Genomic DNA, 22138 nt, shown 5'->3' with positions numbered 1-22138 from the left:
CTCTGAATTCTTTTTCAGGTAGTTTGCCTATTTCTTCTTCATTTATTTGGTCTTGTGGGTTTTTATCTTGATCCTTTGCCTGTAAGATATTTCTCTGTCTTCTCATTTTGTCTAATTTACAGTATTTGAGGTCTCCTTTCCCTAGGCTGCAGCGTTGTAGCTCCTCTTGCTTCTGTTTCTGCCCCTGGTGGTGGGGTTGGCCCACTGTCTTGTGTAGGCTTCCTGATGGAAGGGACTGGTACCTGCATTCTGGTAGCAATGTAGACACATAAACTTATATAAAAAAGAAAATATATTAAAGAAAGAAAAAGACAAGCAAGCCCTGGAAAAATTGTAAAAAAACAAACAAAAACAGAAAAACACACACCCCACATGTAAAAGAAACAAAAATAGAGCCAAATACAACAAAAACCAAGAGAACAACCAAACAAATAGAAGAACTCAAAAAATGAAATCAAACAATTAGGACTAAAACTAACAAAAACACGTAACTTAAAAACAAAACCAAACAAAACCAAAGCAGTGTGCCAACTGAAGAATAAAGCAAGGAAACAGAACAAACTGATAAAAATGATTTTTAAAATAATAAAATAAAAATGGAAAAACACAGAACAGAAAAGCAAAGTAGAAATATAAACATAAATATATACATATATATACATATGAAAGAAAAAGAGGAAGAAAACAATAAAGGAAAAAACACTGAACAGCAGAAGAGGAAAGTAAAAATAGAAATGTTTAAAAAAAATTAAAATATGTTATAAAACACAGAGATCCCAAAAGAGTAAAAACAAAAACAAAAACACACAAAAAAACAAAACATCAGTAAAACAACAACCACCAAAAAAAAAGAAAGAAACCCAAAAAAAGCTAGAACAAAGAACAGAATGAATCAAAACATCCTAAAATTAATAGTAATAATTATGCTTCACTGGGGTCTCTGCTGTAAGTGTCCTTGCACATGCCATGAGCCACAGCCCATGTCCACCTCCCCAAGAAGCTCTCTTCTGCCTCTGGGCTGGTCTCTGGACCTGCTGTGGGCCCTGTGGGCACCATTCAGACTCTGATCAGGCCCAGTTCCTGTGTGTGCTTGACCCCAAAGTCCACAGCTGCCAGGATTAGACTGTTTTCATTTGTGGGAACACTCATTGTCTACTCAGATATTCCACAGACACAGGCTCTACTTAGCTGATCACAGCGGGTTAATCTTCAGCTTGTACAGCTGATGGAAAGATTTTCAATCTTCTTCCTTAGTCACCCTGTCACTGGGGTTCAGCTTTGGTTTTATCCCCACCTCTGCATGTGGTCCACCCACAGGAGTCTGGTCCTGAGGCTGCCTTGGAGCTCTTGGGTCTGCCCCTGTGAGGACCAGGCACAGAGGTGGTATGACTGCTTGGATTGCAGGAGCCCCAGTGGCACCAAATGCACAGGGAAGCCAGCGGCCACAGGCACAAGAGATATGGCCCTAGTGAGAGATTTTTCTGGTGCCGATTTACCCACTTATGACAGCCTCAAATGCTTCCCTTCTGTCCCAATCCATTTCCCCATCAGAGAGGTGGTTTCCCCGTCAGAGAAGGCGTTTCTGCAAATTTGGGAATCTCTCCTCTGCTTCAGCAACCCCATCCGGGGGTGCAGGTCCTGTCCCTCTTCCTCTCCTCCTCTTTCTCCCTTTTTTTCCACCCTACCCAGTTATGCAGGGATCTTTATAGTCCTTTCCAGTGTCCAAGGTCTTCTGCTAGTTTTCAGCTGGTGTTCTGTGAGTCTTGTTGCATCTATAGATGTATTCCTTATGCATCCATGGAGAGATATGAACTCCACGTCCACCTACTCCTCCACCATCTTGAATCTCCCTATACTTTGAGAGAACAGTTTTTAACCTAATATTTCCCCTTGCATATAAATCCTGCTCATGTCTCATAAATTTGTCAGATGTTGCATTTTCCCCAAAACTTCCTCCAATTCTGCTTGTATTAATCAAGGTTTTCCAGAGAAACAGAACCAACAGGACACATGCATTCATGTGCACATGCACCTATTTCATTTAATTGTTCGCCTCTTCTCCCTTTTTTTTCTTAGTCTAGCTAAAGGTTTTAGAATTTTATTGATCTTTTCAAAGAACCAACTTGTGGTTTTACTAATTTTTATCATTTTTTTCCTATTTTCCATTTCAATGATGCATGCTCTAGTCTTTATTATTTTCTTTCTTCTTTCAATTTAGTTTGCTATTCTTTTTTTTTTTTAGTTCTTTAGTGTGTAAAATTAGGTTATTAATTTGAGATTGTCTTCTTTTTTAATGTAGGCATTTACAATGATAAACCTCTCCCTGAGCTCTCTTTATGCTGCATTCCATAAGTTTGGTTATGTTGTGTTTTCATTTTCATTTCTCTCTCATGTTGGTATCTTGCTGGTATCCCACAGACCTCTGTGGCTCTGTTCATTATTCTTCATTCCTTTTCTGCCCCTTCTTCCTTACATTGGATAATCTCAATTGTCTTTCAAGTTCTGCAAGTTCACTGATTCTTTCTTCTGCTCTCTCAAATCTGTTATTGAGCTTTTCTAGTGACTTTTTCATTTTAGGTATTATAATTTTCAGCTTTAGATTTTCTACTTGTTTCCTTTTTATAATTTCTATCTCAATATTGATATCTTCTATTTGGTGAGGTATTGTTCTCATGCTTTCTTTTAATTCTTTAGATGTGGTTTCTTTTAGTTCTTTGAACATTTTTTAAATAGATGATTTAACAGCTTTGTCTAGAAATTTCAATATCTGTTCTTCCTCAGAAACAGTTTCAGTTGATTTATTTATTCTTTCCCCCATGAATGGGACATACTTTCTTGTCTTTGCATGCCTCATATTTTTTTTGTTGAAAACTGGATATTAAAATGTGATAGCTCTTAGAATCAGAGTTTCCCCTTCCCCAGGGTTTGTTGTTTTTATTTGTTTGTTGTACTTGTTTAGTGACTATTTTGAACTAGTTCTGTAAAGTCTGTATTCTTTGTTGCCTGTTGGTGATCTTAGTGATCAGTTAATGACTGGATGGAGATTTCTTCAAACACCTAGAACTAATAATCTCCCAGTCCTTGACAAGAGGCTCTGGGTACATGTTGGTGCATGCCTTCAGCACTCAGGCAGTTGACAACTCTGCCTTACCTTTGCTTCCTGCTTCTTCAGAGCCTCAAGGTCAGCCAGAGTTGAGGGCTTAGGGCTTTCTCATGTCTTTCCTCAGTATGTGCACAGGCTACACATGTGTGTGGACTTCTAGATTCCCAGGAATATTTCAGAGCCTTTCAAAGCTCCAGTAGTCATCTCAGTTGTCAGTTTTTAGAAAAATCCTTATTTAGCTTGTCCATTTTAGCCACAATATTATGACATCTGCTTGCAAATTTTTTTCACAAGTGTTCCCCAGCAAAAGACTTTTAGCACTGGTTGAGCACTGAATCAGGTAAAATAAAGACAAGCCTTTCAAGTAAGGTCTTCCAGGGGACCATCAGATAGGTCAGACAGGTACACAACTTTGGGAACACAACTTTGTACTCTTATGTTTTAGGTGTGTCCTTTATTTTATTTATTTATTTATTTTTGTTCATTCTCATGGCTTTATTCTATTCAGTTGTATGGATACACCACAATTTATCAATTCTACTGTTTATGGACATTTGGGGCTGCAATGAACAGTGCTGCAATTGTATGTGCCTTTTGGTGAACCTATTTCTGTCTGTCTATCTGTTGACTGTGCAGACAAAGGAGAAGAATATCTTGGTCATTCTGTTTTTTTTAACATCTTTATTGGAGTATAACTGTTTTACAATGGTGTGTTAGTTTCTGCTTTACAACAAAGTGAATCAGTTATACATATACATATGTTCCCATAACTCTTCCCTCTTGTGTCACCCTCCCTCCCACCCTCCCTATCCCACCCCTCTAGGTGGTCACAAAGCACAGAGGTGATCTCCCTGTGCTATGTGGCTAGGTGTGTCCTTTAAAAGCAACCCAAACTGGATTTTGTTTTACCCAACCTCAAAATTTTTCTTTTAAAGGAAGCAATTTGTCCAATTACACTTATTCTAATTACTGATGTATTTCAATTTAGTTCTCACATCTTATTTTTCCTCTCTAATTGTCCTATATTTTCCATGTTTTAATATCTTTTAATTGTGAAAAATAACACATAAATTTTTAAAATGCAAGAGCATAAATGTGCAGTGTAACTCATTAGTATAAATCAAACACCTGTATGATCCCTAGCAACACTAAGCATCCTCACAAACCACTTCCCTATTACAATCCTTCCTTGCATTTATTTGTGGTTTTACCACTGAAGTATGTATCTCTAAACACTATGATTTACTTTGCCTACTTATGAATACTATGTAAAATGGAATCACAGTGTACGTATTCAACAATATGTAAGATGTGTTGTTATGCATAGTTTTGGCTCACTCATTTTTCTATGTAATATTCCAGTCCACATGAATATACCACAAGTTATTTATTCACTCTACTGTTAATGCACTTTTGATTTATTTTAAATTTTTTTCTCTAATGAATAATAATACTTTGAATATTCTTTTGCATGCATCTATGCATTCATTTCTCCAGGGAATATACTTAGTAAAATTGCTATGAAATAGGGCATGTATATCTTCAACTTTAGTTATAATGCAAAACTGTGTTCCTTAGGATTATATCAATTTATCCTCCTACTAGCAGTGTCTAAAGAATTCCTATTACTCCCCATCTGCATTAACACATGCAGTTTTCAGTTGCTAGTTGGCCTGCCCTGCTTATTGTAATTTTAAGTTAAATTTTCCTAATTTTTAATGAGGTTGAATAACTTTTCATTTGGTTTTTCATATTTTGATATCTTCTTTTGTGAAGTGACTTCTCAAATCTTTTGCCCATTTTTCTCGTGTAATTTGTCTTTTTATTACCTTCTGGATACAGTTATTTGTTGGTTATATGAGTTTTAAATATATTCTCCCACTCTGTGGCTTTCCTTTTCACTCTCGTTTTGTTGTCTTTTTCTCTTGTTTTGTTTTATACAGAAAATAGTGTAATAAACTCCCATAAACCTATCACTTTTCTTCTATAATTATCAACACTTTATCCTTATATATATATATATATATATATATATATATTTTTTTTTTTTTTTTTTTTTTTTTTTTTTTTTTTTTTTGCGGTACGCAGGCCTCTCACTGTTGTGGCCTCTCCCATTGCAGAGCACAGGCTCTGGACGCGCAGGCTCAGTGGCCATGGCTCACGGGCCTAGCCGCTCCGCAGCATGTGGGAGCGCCACCAGGAAAGCCCCTATCCTTATATATTTTGATAGAGTTCTTAATTTTAAAGTTGTTGAATCATAGTTATAGTTATTATGGTTAGTACTTTTCATGTTCATTTTATGATATCTTTCCCTAAGGTCATGAAACATGCTCATATATAATCTTTTACCTGCTTTATCAGTTTCCATTTCCTATTTAGGTCAATAATTCATCTGGAATTGATTTTGGCATCTGGAATGAGATACGGTTTAGGTTCCATTTATTTTCATATGGACACACGATTTTTCCACATTATTTACTGAAAAGGTTGTCTTTTATCCAAATCTCTGCAGTGCCACTTTCCTCACTCTCTGTCTCTCTTTCCTCCTCTTTCTCTCAGCCTCCCGCTGGCCCTCCAGAACCCAAATCAGGCCTACTAGTTGGGGTTCCTGACCCAAGTTGATACAGAGAAGGGGAATCCCATTCACACAACCAGCTAGTGCCTTGTTTGCATTCCTGGCCATGACCCTGAGGCTGACTCTGGGAACTCTCTGTGACTCTTTTCTCACCACATCAGCAGAGTTGAATACTTATGACAGAAACTGTATGGTCTGCAAAGCCTAAAATATTTACTACCTGGCCTGCACTAGTTTTCTTTTGCTGCTGCAACAAATTGCCACAAACTTAGTTATTTAAAACAACACAAATTTATCCTCCTACAAAGTTGTAAAATCAATATCACTGGGTCAAAATCAAGGTGCCTGCAGAACTGTGCTCCCTCAGGAGATTCTAGGGGACAAACCATTTCCTTGTCTGTTCCAGGTTTTAGGGCTGTATTCCTCAGCTTGTGGCTCTTTTCTGCATCTTCAAAGCCAGCATTTAGCATCTTCAAATCTCTCTCTGCTTCCATATTCATATCACCTTCTCTCTTATAAGGACGCTTACACATACATGGGGCCCACCAGGATAATCGAGGATCATCTCTCCATCACAAATCCTTAATTTAATCACATCTGCAAAGTCCCCTTTGCCATATAAGGTAACATTCACAGGTCCTGGGGATTAGGACTTTGACAGATTGAGGTGAGGGGGTGCATTATTCGGCCTACCATATGGCCCTTTAAAAATAAGTGTTTTGCTGTGATCATCATACCATGACACTATGTATTATGGAGAAAATTCCATTAAATCTAAGTTCCATTAATTAAAAAAACTTTTTTCTGACTGCTGTTCTACACTACATCAGGGATAACTTCCCTGAGATTCATTCTATGGCTTTCCTCACTTTGATTTCTCTAATTTTGAAGAAAATGTATACTCTGGTTAAAGGTTTGCCATCATAAACAACAACAACCACAACAATAATTATGCAGTATCTCCCAATGAATACCATGCTATTTAGCAAATAGTTCCCTTAAAATGAACAGTTTCTCAAGTATGTTTCATACCTGAGTAATATCACTGAGTCCACAGTGTCAAATCCTTGGCTCAAGCTGCCTCTACTCACCTCACAACTCATGTTATCAGTTATTATTGTCCCAAAGCAAAGGGCTGGCAGACTAGGGAGAAAGCTCATTTGCAAAGTTTTTCGAGGGGCTTCCCTGGTGGCGCAGTGGTTGAGAGTCCGCCTGCCGATGCAGGGGACACGGGTTCGTGCCCTGGTCCCGGAAGATCCCACATGCCGGCAGCTGGGCCCATGAGCCATGGTCACTGAGCCTGTGCGTCCAGGGCCTGTGCTCCGCAACGGGAGAGGCCCGCGTACCGGAAAAAAAAAAAAAAAAAAGTTTTTCGAGGTGTTATGGGCTGATCTGTGTGTGTCACCTCCTGCCCCTCTGCACCCAAATTCGTACGTTAAAGTTCTAACCTCCAGTCCTAACCTATGGTACCTCAGAATGTGACCTTATTTGGAGATAGAGTTGTTACAGAGGTAACCAAGGTGAAATGAGGTCTTTAGGGTGGGCCCTGTTCCCATATGATTTGTGTCTTTATAAGAAGTGGATTTGGATGTACAGAGGGAAACAATGTGGAGACACAGGGAGAAGACAAGCCAAGAAGAGAGGCCTGGAACAGATTCTTCCCTCACAGCCTCCAGAAGGAATCAACCCTGCTGACACGTTGACTTCAGATTTCCAGGTTCCAGAACCATAAGACAATAAACATCTGTTGTTTAAGCCACCAGATCTGTGGTACTTTGTTATGGCAGCTCTATCAACTTAATATATGTGGTGAGAGACTCTTGTTTCCAGAGGAATTCCAGAGTTGGAATTCCCCAGGAACCAAAAAACTACATGTTCAAAAGAAACAAATTGTCATTTCTGTAACACTCTCTTCCCTTTCTGTCAAGATTACATCTACAACAAGCAGGGGCGTAGTGGGAGGTGCAAAGAGAAATGTATAGTTAGAAAGATGTATATGCACTGATGTCATCTGTATAGCCCAGTGAGTAATAGCCTAGTTCAGAATCAGCCTGACTTGGCTTCACTATCCCAACTCTGTTATTTAATGTTTGTGCAATCCTGGGTAAATTAGTTCCTTACCTCTCTGTGCTCCTCAGTACCTCAGTTTTCTCATCTGTAATATGAGGATGATACTGACACCTACTTCACAGAGAGTGTTGTGAGAATTAAGGAAATTTATATATATATATTTCACACAGTAAGTGTAAGCTTTTAACACCCATTGTAATTATTTAATTACTACTCTCAACACTTCCTATAAGCCCCAGAAGAGAACATTATGGAGTCTAGACATTGGTACTCAAAACATTGAACTGAAATTTTTAAACTGTGGAATCTGCCATATTAAATTTCCCCCTTTACTGAATCTAACCAGGAGCTTGATCTAACCTCTCAAATCTCAAATGAAATTCTTGGCTTTCCTGTGGCCAAAACCAAAGTCTTGGTTTCTGCCCTCCTCTGACCTGCTCTTCCCTGGTCCTGGTCCTCACACGCTCACGGGTGGCTACTCCCTCCTCCCAGGTGCCCCAGCCATGATGCCCCCCTCTTCATCCTCAGAGCTGGTTCTTCCCCTTGTCTGGAACTCACCTACTTCTCTCCCGTTCCACCTCCCACACTCTGGTCAGACACTCACCTCCCTCCTGCACCACTGTGAGGGCTACTGCCCCAGCTCCCTGGTGGTCCATCCTACACTCAGGGAACCAGTGAGATGCTCTCATCCTGTAAGTCAGGAACCTGTTTTGTGAAGTCAGCTGTGGCCCTGTCTAACCTGTCCTGAGCAGTGGAGGGCTGTGGGGGGGCTGTGTGAGCCCAGCGGCAGGGACCTACTACCTCAAATGCCCAGTTTGTACAGACTTCTGCAACATCAAGCTTGGGGCCTAGCACCAGCTAAGTGCCCCATCCTTCCCAACCTGTAAAATGGGTGAAGGCCAAGCTGGACCTCCCAACTCTACCAGGGACAGGTGCCTGGACATCTCTGAAAACAGAGACAATCAGGGGCCTTGGGTGTGGTGAGAGAGGGAGAAGGGTGACGTAGCTTTTGCTTGCTCCCCTCTGCCAGCTTTGCCCAAATCCCTGTGGCCACCCTAATCCACCTTCTCTAATGGAGCCCAAGCCGGCTCAGCCCCCCTTAGCACGAACCTGCTAATCCCTGGGGCTCGGAGCGCACCACCTGTCTCCAGGATCCACTTTGCTCTCAGTGTCAGAAAGGCAAATCCAGGGCCTCAGATGGGGATGGTGGTAAAAGTGTCCATCACCTTGGCCCAAAACCTGAGATGAGGAAACTCAGGTACCAAGAGCCTCACACGGTGTGTCACTGCTTCAGACCCCAGAGCCAGGAAGGCTTTATGAACTACCAGAAGAGCAACTCCTTAGGGTTCCATCATCAGATGCAAGAGGCAGGGGTGGGAACCGCAGGGCAAGCCTGCCCTGTCCCCTCCCTCCATCAAAGGCAGTGAGGGCTGCTCGTTTCACACCAACCTGGGTACAAATCCTGATGCTGACACATGTCCACTGTGTGACCTTGGGCAAGTCACTTAACTCCTTGAGGTCTCTACTTCCCCAACTGCAAAATGGGTCTGATGGTAGAAGTCTCTTCTTTGTAGGGTTGTGTGTGTGATAAGCAGAGACCTTGCTACAATTAAAGGTCTGCTTGCTCCTGCCTTCTTCCAGCTCAGCCCTTTTCTCCCTCCTCCTGTTCAAGTGCAATCCTGTTTGCTCAGCCCGTGTTGCTTTCTCACTCCACTCATGGGTTTATTGCAGGGATTTGCAAGGAGAAAGCTGGGAAGTGCCTTAAGCAGCCTGAGCCAAGACACTGGTGGCCAGAAGAGAGGAAGAGTAACAGAAAACAGGTAAGAGACAGAGAGAGACAGTGAGAGAAAGGGACACTGACAGAGAGATAGAATGAGACTGAGACAGAAAGAGAAGAAAGACAGAGAGAACGGAGAGGGGTGGGTAGAGAAAGCCAGAGACAGAGATGAGAAACAGAGAGACCAGAAGACAGAAAAGGACAGACTGTGTGTCAGACACATATCCAAAGACAGGAAAGAAACAGACCCAGGGAGTAGGAGAGGGAGGGAAAGGAGATGTGGGGAGAGCCAGTCCTGTGCACACGCCTTGCTCAGGACGGGTCTCCGCCCTCAGGGCGGCCTCTCATCCCTTCCCCAGAATCCTTAAATCCTCTCTCCCTCAGGGCCCTCGGCATCTGTCACTGTCCCGTCCTGAACCGACAGCGGCTGGCACAGGTGAGTGTGGCTACAGAGGGGGCCTGTGTGTGCGCTGGGGATGGACTCCCAGTAAGAGCGGCCCAGGGCTGTCGGGGAGGGCTGGGGTAGAACTGGAGCCAGTGGTCGGGCAGTGGGGACCCAGGTAATGAGGTTCAGAGGGTGTGAGAGCCAGGTGGCCCGGGAAGGCTGGCCGAGTTGATGCTTCATAACTTCTCCAGCTGGCTCGGCCACTATTTAAATACTGCACTCCTCCCCTCTCCCCAAGGCTTGGGGCTCACTCGCCTTTCCGCCGACCCGGGTCCTTCCTCTGCCGGGCGCTCTGAGCGTTCTCTCGTTCTGTTCCCGTCCCCACCCCGTCTTCCTCCCGCAGCCCCCCGAGCCGATGGCCGGGATCCTGGCGCTGCTTCTGACGCTGGCGCAGGCGGGCGTGGCGGGCGCCGCGGGCTCGGTGCGCCTGGCGGGCGGCCTCACGCTGGGCGGCCTGTTCCCGGTGCACGCGCGGGGCGCGGCGGGCAGAGCGTGCGGGCCGCTGAAGAAGGAGCAGGGCGTGCACCGGCTCGAGGCCATGCTGTACGCGCTGGACCGCGTGAACGCCGACCCAGAGCTGCTGCCCGGGGTGCGCCTGGGAGCGCGGCTGCTCGACACCTGCTCGCGGGACACGTACGCGCTGGAGCAGGCGCTGAGCTTCGTGCAGGCGCTGATCCGTGGCCGCGGCGACGGCGACGTAGCAGCCGTGCGCTGCCCAGGCGGCGTCCCCCCGATGCGCGCCGCGCCCCCTGAGCGCGTGGTGGCTGTCGTGGGCGCCTCGGCCAGCTCCGTCTCTATCATGGTCGCCAACGTGCTGCGCCTGTTTGCGGTGAGGGCCTGGGGGAGCACCCGGGTTGCAGCTTCTCTCCCTCGTCCTTGCCCTGGGCGTGGCTGAGGTCTGGTCTCCTTGCGAGAATCACTCTAGTTAGATAAGAAACCTTGTCCCCTGGGCCAGACGCAAGCCTGTCTGGGAAGGTTGTTCAGAAGATTAAAGCGTCTAGAGTGCCCGGGGTAACTACAGCGTCCATTAATTGCACTGTAGCCCATGAGCGTTTCTCTGCCTCGTTTTCTCTCATTTTCCCTCTTGCTTTGTCTTTCTTCTTGATTTTCTCTTTCCATCTCCCTGTCTCTCTCTCTTCCCCCTTCCTCCTTGCATCTTTCCTTCTCTCTCTTCCCCTCTCCTTTCCATAACGTCTTCACACTCCACCCTTCCTTTCTGTTTCAGCTTCAAACATCTCTGTCTTGCCTAGACCAGCTCCAGCCCTCTTGTTCTAGAACCTCCCCCTCTCTGACCTTCATACTAGCTCCCACCTGCTCCCTTTTATGTGTGTGTGTGTGTTTTGTTGTTTTCTGTTCTTTTCTTTTTGCTCATGAGTCTTTCTTTAACATGAGGGATACACCCTCTTCCCAGCCTCCCCAGCCACCATTCTCCATTCTGCTTTCACACTTACTGCCCCCACTCCTTCTCCTGGATCAGCTCAGCTGTAATCCCTGCTATTAATCACTCTAATGCACACAGATAAACCCAGTTCCAAACAGGCCCCTGCATTAGGCCAGACACAGCCTTCAATCAAATAATCCCTCCCCAGCTCTCCTGCCTGCTCTGCCCCTCCTGACCTCTCTATGTGGCTGTTCCAGCTTGCCCCCAGCACTGTAGCCCCAAACATCCCTGTCCTGGGTCCTCATTGCCCTCCCTCCCTAGGGTCACTGACCCTCCAACCACAGCCCAGGTGTCCTTCCCCACTCCAGATCCCCCAGATCAGCTACGCCTCTACGGCCCCTGAGCTTAGCGACTCCACACGCTATGACTTCTTCTCCCGCGTGGTGCCACCTGACTCCTACCAGGCCCAGGCCATGGTGGACATCGTGCGGGCATTGGGATGGAACTACGTGTCCACGCTGGCCTCCGAGGGCAACTATGGCGAGAGTGGGGTTGACGCCTTTGTGCAGATCTCCCGAGAGGCTGGTGAGCTTGGGGCAGGGGGGTCTGAGCCATGAAGGAGCCTGTAGAGGGTCCATTGGACAGGGCATAAGCAGTGAGGTAGGGCACTGGGTTCATGATGGGGAGCCTGGATGGTGCCCCCTGTGGGGGTCCTTTGAAAGACTCAGCCCCTGCCACAGTCATGAGTGGTGGTGGCCCTGGTGGGTGAATGGGTGGGACCGCAGCTGACTTTGGCATCTCCGACACCCAGGGGGGGTCTGTATTGCCCAGTCCATCAAGATTCCCAGGGAACCAAAGCCAGGAGAATTCAATAAGGTGATCAGGAGACTCATGGAGACACCGAATGCCCGGGGCATCATCATCTTTGCCAACGAGGATGACATCAGGTGGGACAGATGGCATGTCCAATCTCCGTGTTCTTCAGAGGCTCTCCTTGAAGACCCTGCTGCCTCTTCTCACATAGCCCAGCCACGTACATCCTCCTTTCCCTCTTTCTCGCCTCCCCTTACCTTCCTGCCCCCACATACCTTTTCTACTGCCACCTCTCTGTCTGGTGCCCCCAGAAATGAACCAGGCCTGGTCTGGGTGAAAATGCTCCAAACCTAGCCAGGGAAACACAAGAATATGTCTGTTTCTATAATTAACAGTGGGGGAGAGACTGGTGGGCACATGTAAGTGCAGAAAATGAGCTGTCAGGGAAGGACTTCCAGGGATAGGAGGGTATCAGCAGAAGGCCATGGACCCCAGCCTGAGCCCCAGCAGGAGAAAATAGGCCCTTCTTAAAGGCAGCATGCAGTGGACTGTGGTGCACAGAACAAGAGGGCAGGCCTGGGGTCAGAGCCTGGCTGGACACTTTACTACCTGAGAAACCCAGGGCAAGTGTCCTAAACTCCCTACATCCTACTTTTCCTGATAAACAAAGGGTCTGATGAGTGATGCAGAATGAGATAGATGGAGACAGAAGAATGGAAAGTGACCAGAGTTAAGTTGGAGGAGGCTCTCTGGCCCTCACTCACCCCTACCCTATCCTTACCAGGAGGGTCCTGGAGGCTGCACGCCAGGCCAACCTGACCAGCTACTTCCTGTGGGTTGGCTCAGACAGCTGGGGAGCCAAGATCTCACCCATCCTGAACCTGGAGGACGTGGCCGTGGGAGCCATCACCATCCTGCCCAAAAGGGCCTCTATTGATGGTGAGTGGGGGAACACCCTTCCCCACTGCATCTCCCACCCATATTTATCCTTCCCCACGATCCCCTCTTTGGGGGTGCTTATGTTCCCCTTCTATAAAATTGTACCGTGATCCAGGGTCCCTTCTAGGATTCCCAGATTCTAGAATTCTGAGATTCTGTGAATACATCCCTCCAAGCAGTGTTTGAATGAATTGGCAAATGAGGAAATGCACATCCCACTCTACAGCGTGAAGAATTGTTAGTTTTTGGTTCTTTGTTTAGTCTTGTGTTCATTCAATGCCTGTATTCCTGGTTCTGCCAAAGGCACTCTAATTTGAGGGTGACTGTGGGAGAGATAGCAACCAAGGATGTGGGTCATACTGTCCTGTTGATCAATTAATGAGGCCTTCCTCTCCATCCCTCCTCCACCATCCCGCCTGTGAATATCTGGAAAAATGCAGGAAAGATGGCCACTTTACACTAGGATTGCTCACTTCCCCAAAGGCTAAACTGAACATGCTTTGATGAGGCACTTCGGGGTTATTTTATGAAGCGCAGACCCTTGTAAATGCTGAGCCCTGACGCACAGGGGCTCCCAGCATTTTGGAGGTGTACACCCACCCTTACACTCTTTCTTTCCCTTAGAATGCATTCAGTTGCAGGCAACAGACTAGACTGAGAGTGGTTTTAGCAAAAAAGGCATTTCATTACAAGACAAGGAGTTTCACAGTAGGGGCAACTTCATGCTTGGGGCAGTGAGTCAATGATGTTCTCAGAGCCCTGAGCTCCGTCTCCCCTTCTGTTCCACCATCCTCTGTAGTTGCCATATGCCTTCTTTTTTTTAAAAGTCAACCTGTTTTTGTTTTTGTTTTTTTAAAATGAATTTATTTATTTATTTATTTTTGGCTGCGGTCGGTCTTTGTTACTGCACGCGGGCTTTCTCTAGTTGTGGTGAGCGGGGGCTACTCTTCGTTGTGGTGCACGGGCCTCCCACTGCGGTGGCTTCTCTTGTTGCAGAGTATGGGCTCTAGGCGTGTGGGCTTCAGTCGTTGTGGCATGTGGGCTCAGTAGTTGTGGCTCGCAGGCTCTAGAGCTCAGGCTCAGTATTTGTGACACACAGGCTTAGTTGCTCCGTGGCATGTGGAATCTTCCTGGACCAGGGCTTGAACTCATGTTCCCTCCACTGGCAGGCAGATTCTTAACCACTGTGCCACCAGGGAAGTCCCATGTGCCTTCTTGATTGTGGTGTTTTATTCACAAAGTGGCTGCTGAAGCTCCACCCATTACATCTTCATAGCAGCATCCTAACCAGGAAAGAAAAGGCAGCAAAAAATTCTCTCATGTGGTGAAGCTCTGAGCTTGTATCAGGATGCAAATTTACCGTGGAGTCCCTAGATGGCTTTGAACTCATTGGCCAGGCCAGAAATTGGTCACATGGGTATCCCCAGCTGCCAAGTGAGCAAGCAGTGAAGGGACACAAGTAGTGAGCTGTGGCTGGCTCAGACTGTTGCCAGCCCCCTCCCTCCTTCCCTGTCTCTCAGGATTTGACCAGTACTTCATGACTCGCTCCCTGGAGAACAACCGCCGGAACATCTGGTTTGCTGAGTTCTGGGAAGAGAATTTTAACTGCAAACTGACCAGCTCAGGTACCCAGTCAGACGATTCCACCCGCAAATGCACAGGTGAGAGCTGCCCAGGGTGGTGAGGGTGGTGAGGGAGAAGGTGGGAGGCCAGGTTGGGCATCTGGGAGCCAGGCACACTTCCTCTGGGCATCCCTAGGACAGGTGAGGAACGCATCGGCCGGGACTCTGCCTACGAGCAGGAAGGGAAGGTGCAGTTTGTGATCGATGCTGTGTACGCCATTGCCCACGCCCTCCACAGCATGCACCAGGCTCTCTGCCCCGGGCACACGGGCCTGTGCCCGGCAATGGAGCCCACCGACGGGCGGATGCTGCTGCAGTATATTCGAGCTGTACGTTTCAATGGTGAGTGGGAGCCAGAGCCCCTATGTGAATGAGGGGAAGCCTGCTGGGATGGAGTTCTCGAGACCTGGGACGACTCAGGATGGAAAGAATGAGAGAGCAGAAGGGTATAGTGGGAGCATCTGGGCCTGAGAGCTGGAGGCTCGAGCCAAGTTCTGGGGAACAGTTTTTAACACTCCTCCTTCTCCAGGCTTCAGTACGTCCTGCCCGAGGCTGCAAATTCCAGGTGTTGGGGAACTTCTCTGTGACCCCTTCTGCCTGGATCCCTCAGAGGGTCACACACAACTCTCCTCTCCATTGCACGGAGTTTGGAGTCATCTGGTCTCTGAGGGCACGCATGGGGCACAGTGCAGACTGTGCAAAGGCACTGCTTACACAGTGGACAGGCAGCCCACTCGAGTCTCAGGCTTCCAAATGCCTCCCCAGCCAGGCCCTGTGCTGCCTGAGCACAAGGCATGAGTCTGTGTCCCCCCCAGTACGAGTGCACGGCCTGGCACATGGTCAGGGCTCAGAATAAGGGTTTCTGAAAAGGCCCAGATGGACTCAGCCACGCTTATGGTTTGCTGGGGGGGGGGCTTCACATTGTGTTCAATTACTATCCTTTAGTAAATTAAGAACTCTCTTATTCCACCAAATGTTGAGCACCTTTTCTCTGCCAAGCTCTCTGTTAAAGAGCGTGACTTAGGGATTTCCCTGGTGGTCCAGTGGTTAAAACTCTGTGCTTCCACCGCAGGAGACACAGGTTCGATCCCTGGTCAGGGGACTAAGATCCCTCATGCCGAGTGGCCAAAAAGTTATAAATAAATAAACAAATAAAGAGCGTGACTTAATAGCACTCCAGAACAGCTCTGCAAGCTGGTAGAACAAGCTTCTAAAAGAAATAAAGCTGATTGTTTAAATCAGGACCTTTGTAAGTCTGAACTCATCCTCTCACCTGCACAGTTAAGCTCTTTCTTATTTCTTTTAAAATTGTGGTAACATGCACATAGCGTAATATTTACTTATCTTAACCATTTATAAGTGTACAGTTTAGTGGTGTACATTGTTGTGCAGTCAATCTCTAGAGCTCTTGTCATTGTGCAGAACTGAAACTCTGTACCTCTTAAACACTAACTCCCCATTTGCCCCTCCCCCAGCATTCCACATTTTGTCTATGAATTTGACTGCTCTAAGTACCTCATATGAGTGGAATCACACAGTATTTGACCTTTACCTTTTGTGAGTGGCTTATTTCACTTATCATCATGTTCCCAAAGTTCATCCATGTTGTAGCATGTGTCAGAATTTCCTTCCTTTTTAAGGGTGAAGAATATTCCATTGTATGTATAGACCACAATTTGCTTATCCGTTCATCCGCTGATGGACACTTGTGTGTCTTCCGCGTTTTACCTACTGTGAATAATGCTGCTGTGAACATAAGTGTACAAATATCTCTTTGAGTCCCTGCTTTCCATTATTTGGGGTATATAGCTAGAAAAGGAATTGCTGGATTGTGTGGTAATTCTATGTCTAATTCCTTGAGGAACCACCATATCGTTTTCCACAGCGACTGCATCATTTTGCATTCCCACCAGTGAAGTATAGGGTTTCAATGTCTCCATACGCTTGCCAACACTTACTTTCCGTTGTTTTGACAGTGGCTATCCTAAATGGGTGTGAGGTGGTATCTCACTGTGGTTTTGATCCGAATTTCCCTGATGATGGGTGATGCTGAGCACCTTTTCACGTGCTTGCTAAGCTCTTCCTTTGTCCTGGCTGGGCCTTTGATGGGCTCGAGAACCAGCTGAGGATGACAGGCTCTCCTTCCAGGCAGCGCAGGAACCCCTGTGATGTTCAATGAGAACGGGGATGCACCCGGGCGATACGACATCTTCCAGTACCAGGTGACCAATGGCAGTGCGGGCAGTGGCAGCTACCAGGCTGTGGGCCAGTGGGCGGAGACCCTCAGGCTGGATGTGAGTGGCACAGGATGAGCTCTGGGCACAGGGAGGCGGACCCACCTTCCTGGAGGCGGGAGTCGCAGGTCCCGGTGTCCCCTGTGTCCCAGGTGGAAGCCCTGCAGTGGTCGGGAGACCCCCGAGAGGTGCCCGAGTCTCAGTGCAGCCTCCCCTGTGGGCCGGGGGAGCGGAAAAAGATGGTGAAGGGCGTCCCCTGCTGTTGGCACTGTGAGGCCTGCGACGGGTACCGCTTCCAGGTGGACGAGTTCACTTGCGAGGCCTGCCCCGGGGACATGAGGCCCACGCGCAACCACACGGGCTGCCGCCCCACGCCAGTGGTCCGCCTGTCCTGGTCCTCGCCCTGGGCGGCCCCGCCCCTCCTCTTGGCCGTGCTGGGCATCCTGGCCACCACCACAGTGGTGGCCACCTTCGTGCGGCACAACAACACGCCCATCGTCCGGGCCGCTGGCCGCGAGCTCAGTTACGTCCTCCTCACCGGCATCTTCCTCATCTACACGGTCACCTTCCTCATGGTGGCTGAGCCCGGGGCGGCTGTCTGCGCTGCCCGCAGGCTCTTCCTCGGCCTGGGAACCACCCTCAGCTACTCTGCCTTGCTCACCAAGACCAACCGCATCTACCGCATCTTTGAGCAAGGGAAGCGCTCGGTCACGCCCCCACCTTTCATCAGCCCCACTTCACAGCTCGTCATCACCTTCAGCTTCACCTCCGTGCAGGTGGGTCCTCGGGCTCCCAGGGTGACGGGGTGGGCAGACGGGGTCGGGGTTGGGGGTACGGGCACTGACCTCCGCCTTAAAAATCGGAGTCCCTCTTCTATTTTGGCCTCTATGTTAAAAAAAAAAAAAAAAAAAAAAAAAAGTCGCAGGAGATAGGGCACTCCTGTTTCCGTAAGTAGAAGAACTCATTTAGGAGCAGCTGCTTCCTCCTGCTTCATCCATTCTTCAGTTATTTTTCTGTAAAACAGTGAAATTATTTTCATAAAGTGAACATGCTTTTCCATAATTTGGCTCCCAGAGCAAAGAGAATCTGATGAATTTCCCCCAAGCAGAGAATCTGTTTCCATAAAGGGAGTTCCTGCTGCCCAGTCACTGGGTAACTTGGCTAAGAGGCACAGGGTCTAATGATATTATGTGGAGTGAAGCATCCAATTCCATAGATGGCCAGAATTTCATGCTATATGTGCAGCAAAAGCAGAGTTCCTTCAGGGTTTTCTCTGAGATGGTAATATTACAACATTGGAAATGGCTCCTGTGGTCTGGAAAGCACTGGATGTTTTCTACGTAAAGGGTGCTAAGAGACAAGTGTGCGTGACAGTGTATGACACTGCAGAGCCAGCCCAGTTCTCAGGGCCAGGTGGATGGCCCATGCTCAGCTCATTTGCACACGGCTCACTCACCCCAGGAGAGCCCTTCTTCCTACCCAGCTCTGCATATAACAGGGTCATTCCCACCCATGGGCCTCAGTGCATGCAATTCTTCACCACTGGAAGGTGCTGCCATTTTCTGGCACATAGCAGGGTCTGAGCGTCCTCAGTCAGGGCCGGAATCTCAGTGCACAGCCCATCCTCAGAAAGCACCTCACTGCTTCCTGCCTGAAACCCCCGTGGCACCTCTTGCCCCAGGATAGATATGTTTAGACTGCATTCAGTGCCCCTCTCCGGCTCACCTCTGGACTCTCCACATTATACCTCTCTTTCTAGAAATCCCAAATCTTTTCAAAGATGCACACCTTCAACTTTACAAGGTTATTCAGCAATATGATGGATGTGAAATGGTATCTCATTGTTTTAATTTGTCTCCACTTACTAGTGCAGCTAGCCTTTGTACTTTCCTCTTCTGTGATGTACCTGTGCCTGTTCCTGTGCTTTGATCACTTTCTATTATTTTGTAGGCGTTTGTTACCTGTACTGGATGCTAATTCTTTTACCAAGTACGTGGGTTGCAAATTCAGTGGGGCGCATTTTGGTTGCTACTCCCGTGTATCATAGGCCTTGGGTTTTAGTTTCTCTTGGGCAGCTTTTCCCCCCAGCTAGAGGATTTCTAAGAGGAGCCTCCATGCTTCCTTCCTGGACAGTGGGTGGAGTTTTATTTTATTAGTCCCTTGTTCATGGAGCTGCTGCCTTTGGGAGAATCACAAAAAGGTGCTCCTTCTGGGTGTACAAATTATTTTAAAAGCATCCTTTCCTCTAGGATCACATAGCCCTACTCCAGGTGCACAGTATGGCACCGAAGTCTTGGCTAGGTTTCAGCCCCGCTCCTCCCAAGTCAAGCATCTTGTGCAGTGAACCACCTGCACAAATGTAGGGGACGGCCCTTCCAGGGTCCCACCTTTATGCAAGTGTCTTAGTTCCTACTCCCCAGCTTCCCTTGGCTCGAGGTCATATCTCCCCTCACTGTGAAGGAATTCATACTCTATCTTCTCCTTGTTAAGGCCTGTGTCTGACTCTGACCTCCCTGGCCACCTGGCATCAGTTCACATTCTTACTGCTCTCCATCCAGTGCCTCTATATTTTAAGCCTCACTATGCATTCACACACGATTTCATTATATCTTGTTCAACAGTTCTCTGGATCTGGAGAAGGAAGGGGGTCCTCAGGAACTTGGTATACCATATTGCTAGATTGGATCAAGCTAGTGTTTTCCCACCTACAGAATACATGATACTGCCTCCCTGGAGGGTTGTGAAGGGGAACATCTCTGCTGGGCCTGGTTCCTAATCAGTGGGACAAGCACTGACTCCTCCCCCAAGCTGGCATCATGTCCTTACAACAGATTATGAGGGTTTCCATTTGGTAGATAGAGGAGATCTGATTAGGGTCACCGTTCCAGAGCCTCTGCCTGCAGTCACTGCACCTTGTTGGGCTCAGTAAACGGTGCTGGTAATGGCTGAAATACAGGAAGAGGACATCCAGGGCCCCTTCCCCAATCAGCCCAGATGTCCCCAGCACATACTTCCACTGCAGCCCCTTCTCTCCACCTGCCTCTGTCACAGACCTTTGCCCAGGCAGTCCCCTCCTGGACAACCCTCCCCTCTCCACAGTGGCTCTCAGGCCTGAGCATCCCTCTCAATAGGCCAGGAGCCTAAAAGCGACCCTAACCTGCCAGAGGTCTCAGTCGAGGGTGAGGCTGGGTGTGTCCTTGATACCATGTTGGCTCCTACAGGTGGTGGGAGTGATGGCCTGGCTGGGGGCCCAGCCCCCCCACAGTGTGATTGACTATGAAGAGCAGCGGACGGTGGAACCAGAGCAGGCCAGAGGGGTGCTCAAGTGCGACATGTCGGATCTGTCCCTCGTCGGCTGCCTGGGCTACAGCCTCTTGCTCATGGTCACATGCACGGTGTACGCCATCAAGGCCCGTGGCGTGCCTGAGACCTTCAATGAGGCCAAGCCCATTGGCTTCACCATGTACACCACCTGCATCATCTGGCTGGCTTTTGTGCCTATCTTCTTTGGCACTGCCCAGTCAGCTGAAAAGGTAATCCAGGTCCCCCATCAGTTTCATGACCTCGTTTATTTCCTGTCTGTCCACAGAAGGGCTCGATTATTCCAAGAGCTGGGCCACCCATATGAATGATTGCTTAGTTGTCTGATTCATTCATATACTCATTTGTCTTTCCAGTCTCCCTCCGGTTGTTCTCTCAATCCCCTTTCCATTGTTCATTCATTCATTTTTTTCATCCATGCTTCTTCCAACCATCAATTAACTTTCTTTTATTCAATTATCTTTTCATATACTTTATATCTGCCAATCCATTCATCTGTCAGTCTATTTGTTTGACAGTCATTTATTCATGTGTACAGTGGAACATTTGTTTATTCACCTCCGTCCTCCCTTTGTTTACCCACTTGCTCCTTTATCCAGGTTTGATTCATCCATTCATCTGTACATTTGAAAACATGTTCATTCATTCATTAACATGCTCTAGCACTTCTTAGGCATATGGACCATTTCCCCAGGTGTCGCTCTCTGTGAATGAACCTCTCACTTCCCTTGGTCACTTGTCCACTCAGTCCCGTGTCGTTTACCCTTCTTCCTGCCTATACCAGAGCCAAACTGTGACTACCAATTCTTCATGCCCCGGGGCCTTTGCTTACACTGCTCTCCTTTATTGAGTGCTCATTCCCAGTCACTTGACTGAAATAGACTCACCTCCAAGCTGTGTGGGGGTGGAGGGTGGGAGAGACCTGGGCTGAGTCCCACCTGGTCCCTTCCTCCGTGGCTTAGATCTACATCCAAACCACCACACTGACCGTGTCCTTAAGCCTGAGTGCGTCGGTGTCCCTCGGCATGCTCTATGTACCCAAAACCTACGTCATCCTGTTCCACCCGGAGCAGAACGTGCAGAAGCGGAAACGGAGCCTCAAGACAACCTCCACAGTGGCAGCCCCACCCAAGGGCGAGGGCACAGAGGCCCCCAAGTAGCAAGTAGGGGATGAATGGGACAATTGCTCCCTGTCCTCTGTTCTTTTCTTTCCCTCGCTTCATGGTGGAAGCTGTGAAGAGTCCAGATCTTCAGTGAGCAATCAGTGTGGGGAGTCCACAAAGGCCACGCCCAGCAGGATGGAGCTGGCCTGGACCCACATGACACATTTTTCTGTTTTTCTGTGCATGATGGCTTCATACTTCCTCGCTGCAGACCAGACTTTCTACTCATGGTGGGAAACAGCCACTGAGAGAATCCTACTCTGGAGGGGGACTAAACTTATACTCACTGGTTTGAAGTTCAGAGATCATGAGGAAGCCCTGGGCTTGGCCCAGTGTGAGTGGATTTCCACCCCTTGATCAACCACCAGAATTTGGGGATTGGGCAGCATGTGAGACTATGTAAACCCCAGAATGAAATTCAAGGTTGGAGTCAGGGAGGAGCAGTTTCCACAAAGAGCTCTGTGGGTCTGTATTTTGGACTGAGTAACTTGGGCTTGGGTAAATATTTTGCTGGTACAGAGGGATCAAGCCTTGGCTGAGAGCCCTGTGAGAGAAGATGGGCCTGCACAGGACAGGGGAATGAGCAGAGTGAACTGGAATGCTCCCATGAGATTATTTGTGGCAGGGTCTTTTCCTCGAGATCTTTTCTTCTGGGATCTGGGGGATGTCACACTTAGAGAACTGCTTTTTTTTTT

General features: G+C 47.7%; 1 protein-coding gene across 1 annotated transcript; it reads left to right on the top strand.

Annotated features, from left to right (window-relative positions):
• Nucleotides 1-10325: 10325 nt before the first annotated feature.
• GRM6 (glutamate metabotropic receptor 6) lies at nt 10326-21607 on the top strand. The gene is made up of 10 exons (XM_059060513.2): nt 10326-10799; nt 11720-11936; nt 12163-12298; nt 12949-13103; nt 14624-14764; nt 14867-15067; nt 16874-17019; nt 17112-17735; nt 20181-20492; nt 21243-21607. The coding sequence occupies exons 1-10, from the start codon at nt 10326-10328 to the stop codon at nt 21438-21440; spliced, it is 2604 nt and encodes an 867-aa protein (XP_058916496.1). The 3' UTR covers nt 21441-21607.
• Nucleotides 21608-22138: the final 531 nt, after the last annotated feature.

The sequence above is a fragment of the Kogia breviceps genome, chromosome 4, assembly GCF_026419965.1.
Source record: "Kogia breviceps isolate mKogBre1 chromosome 4, mKogBre1 haplotype 1, whole genome shotgun sequence".
In the NCBI taxonomy this organism is placed as follows: domain Eukaryota; kingdom Metazoa; phylum Chordata; class Mammalia; order Artiodactyla; family Physeteridae; genus Kogia; species Kogia breviceps.
Note: the sequence above shows the minus strand (reverse complement) of the source record. Positions and strands in the feature narration are given on the sequence as shown.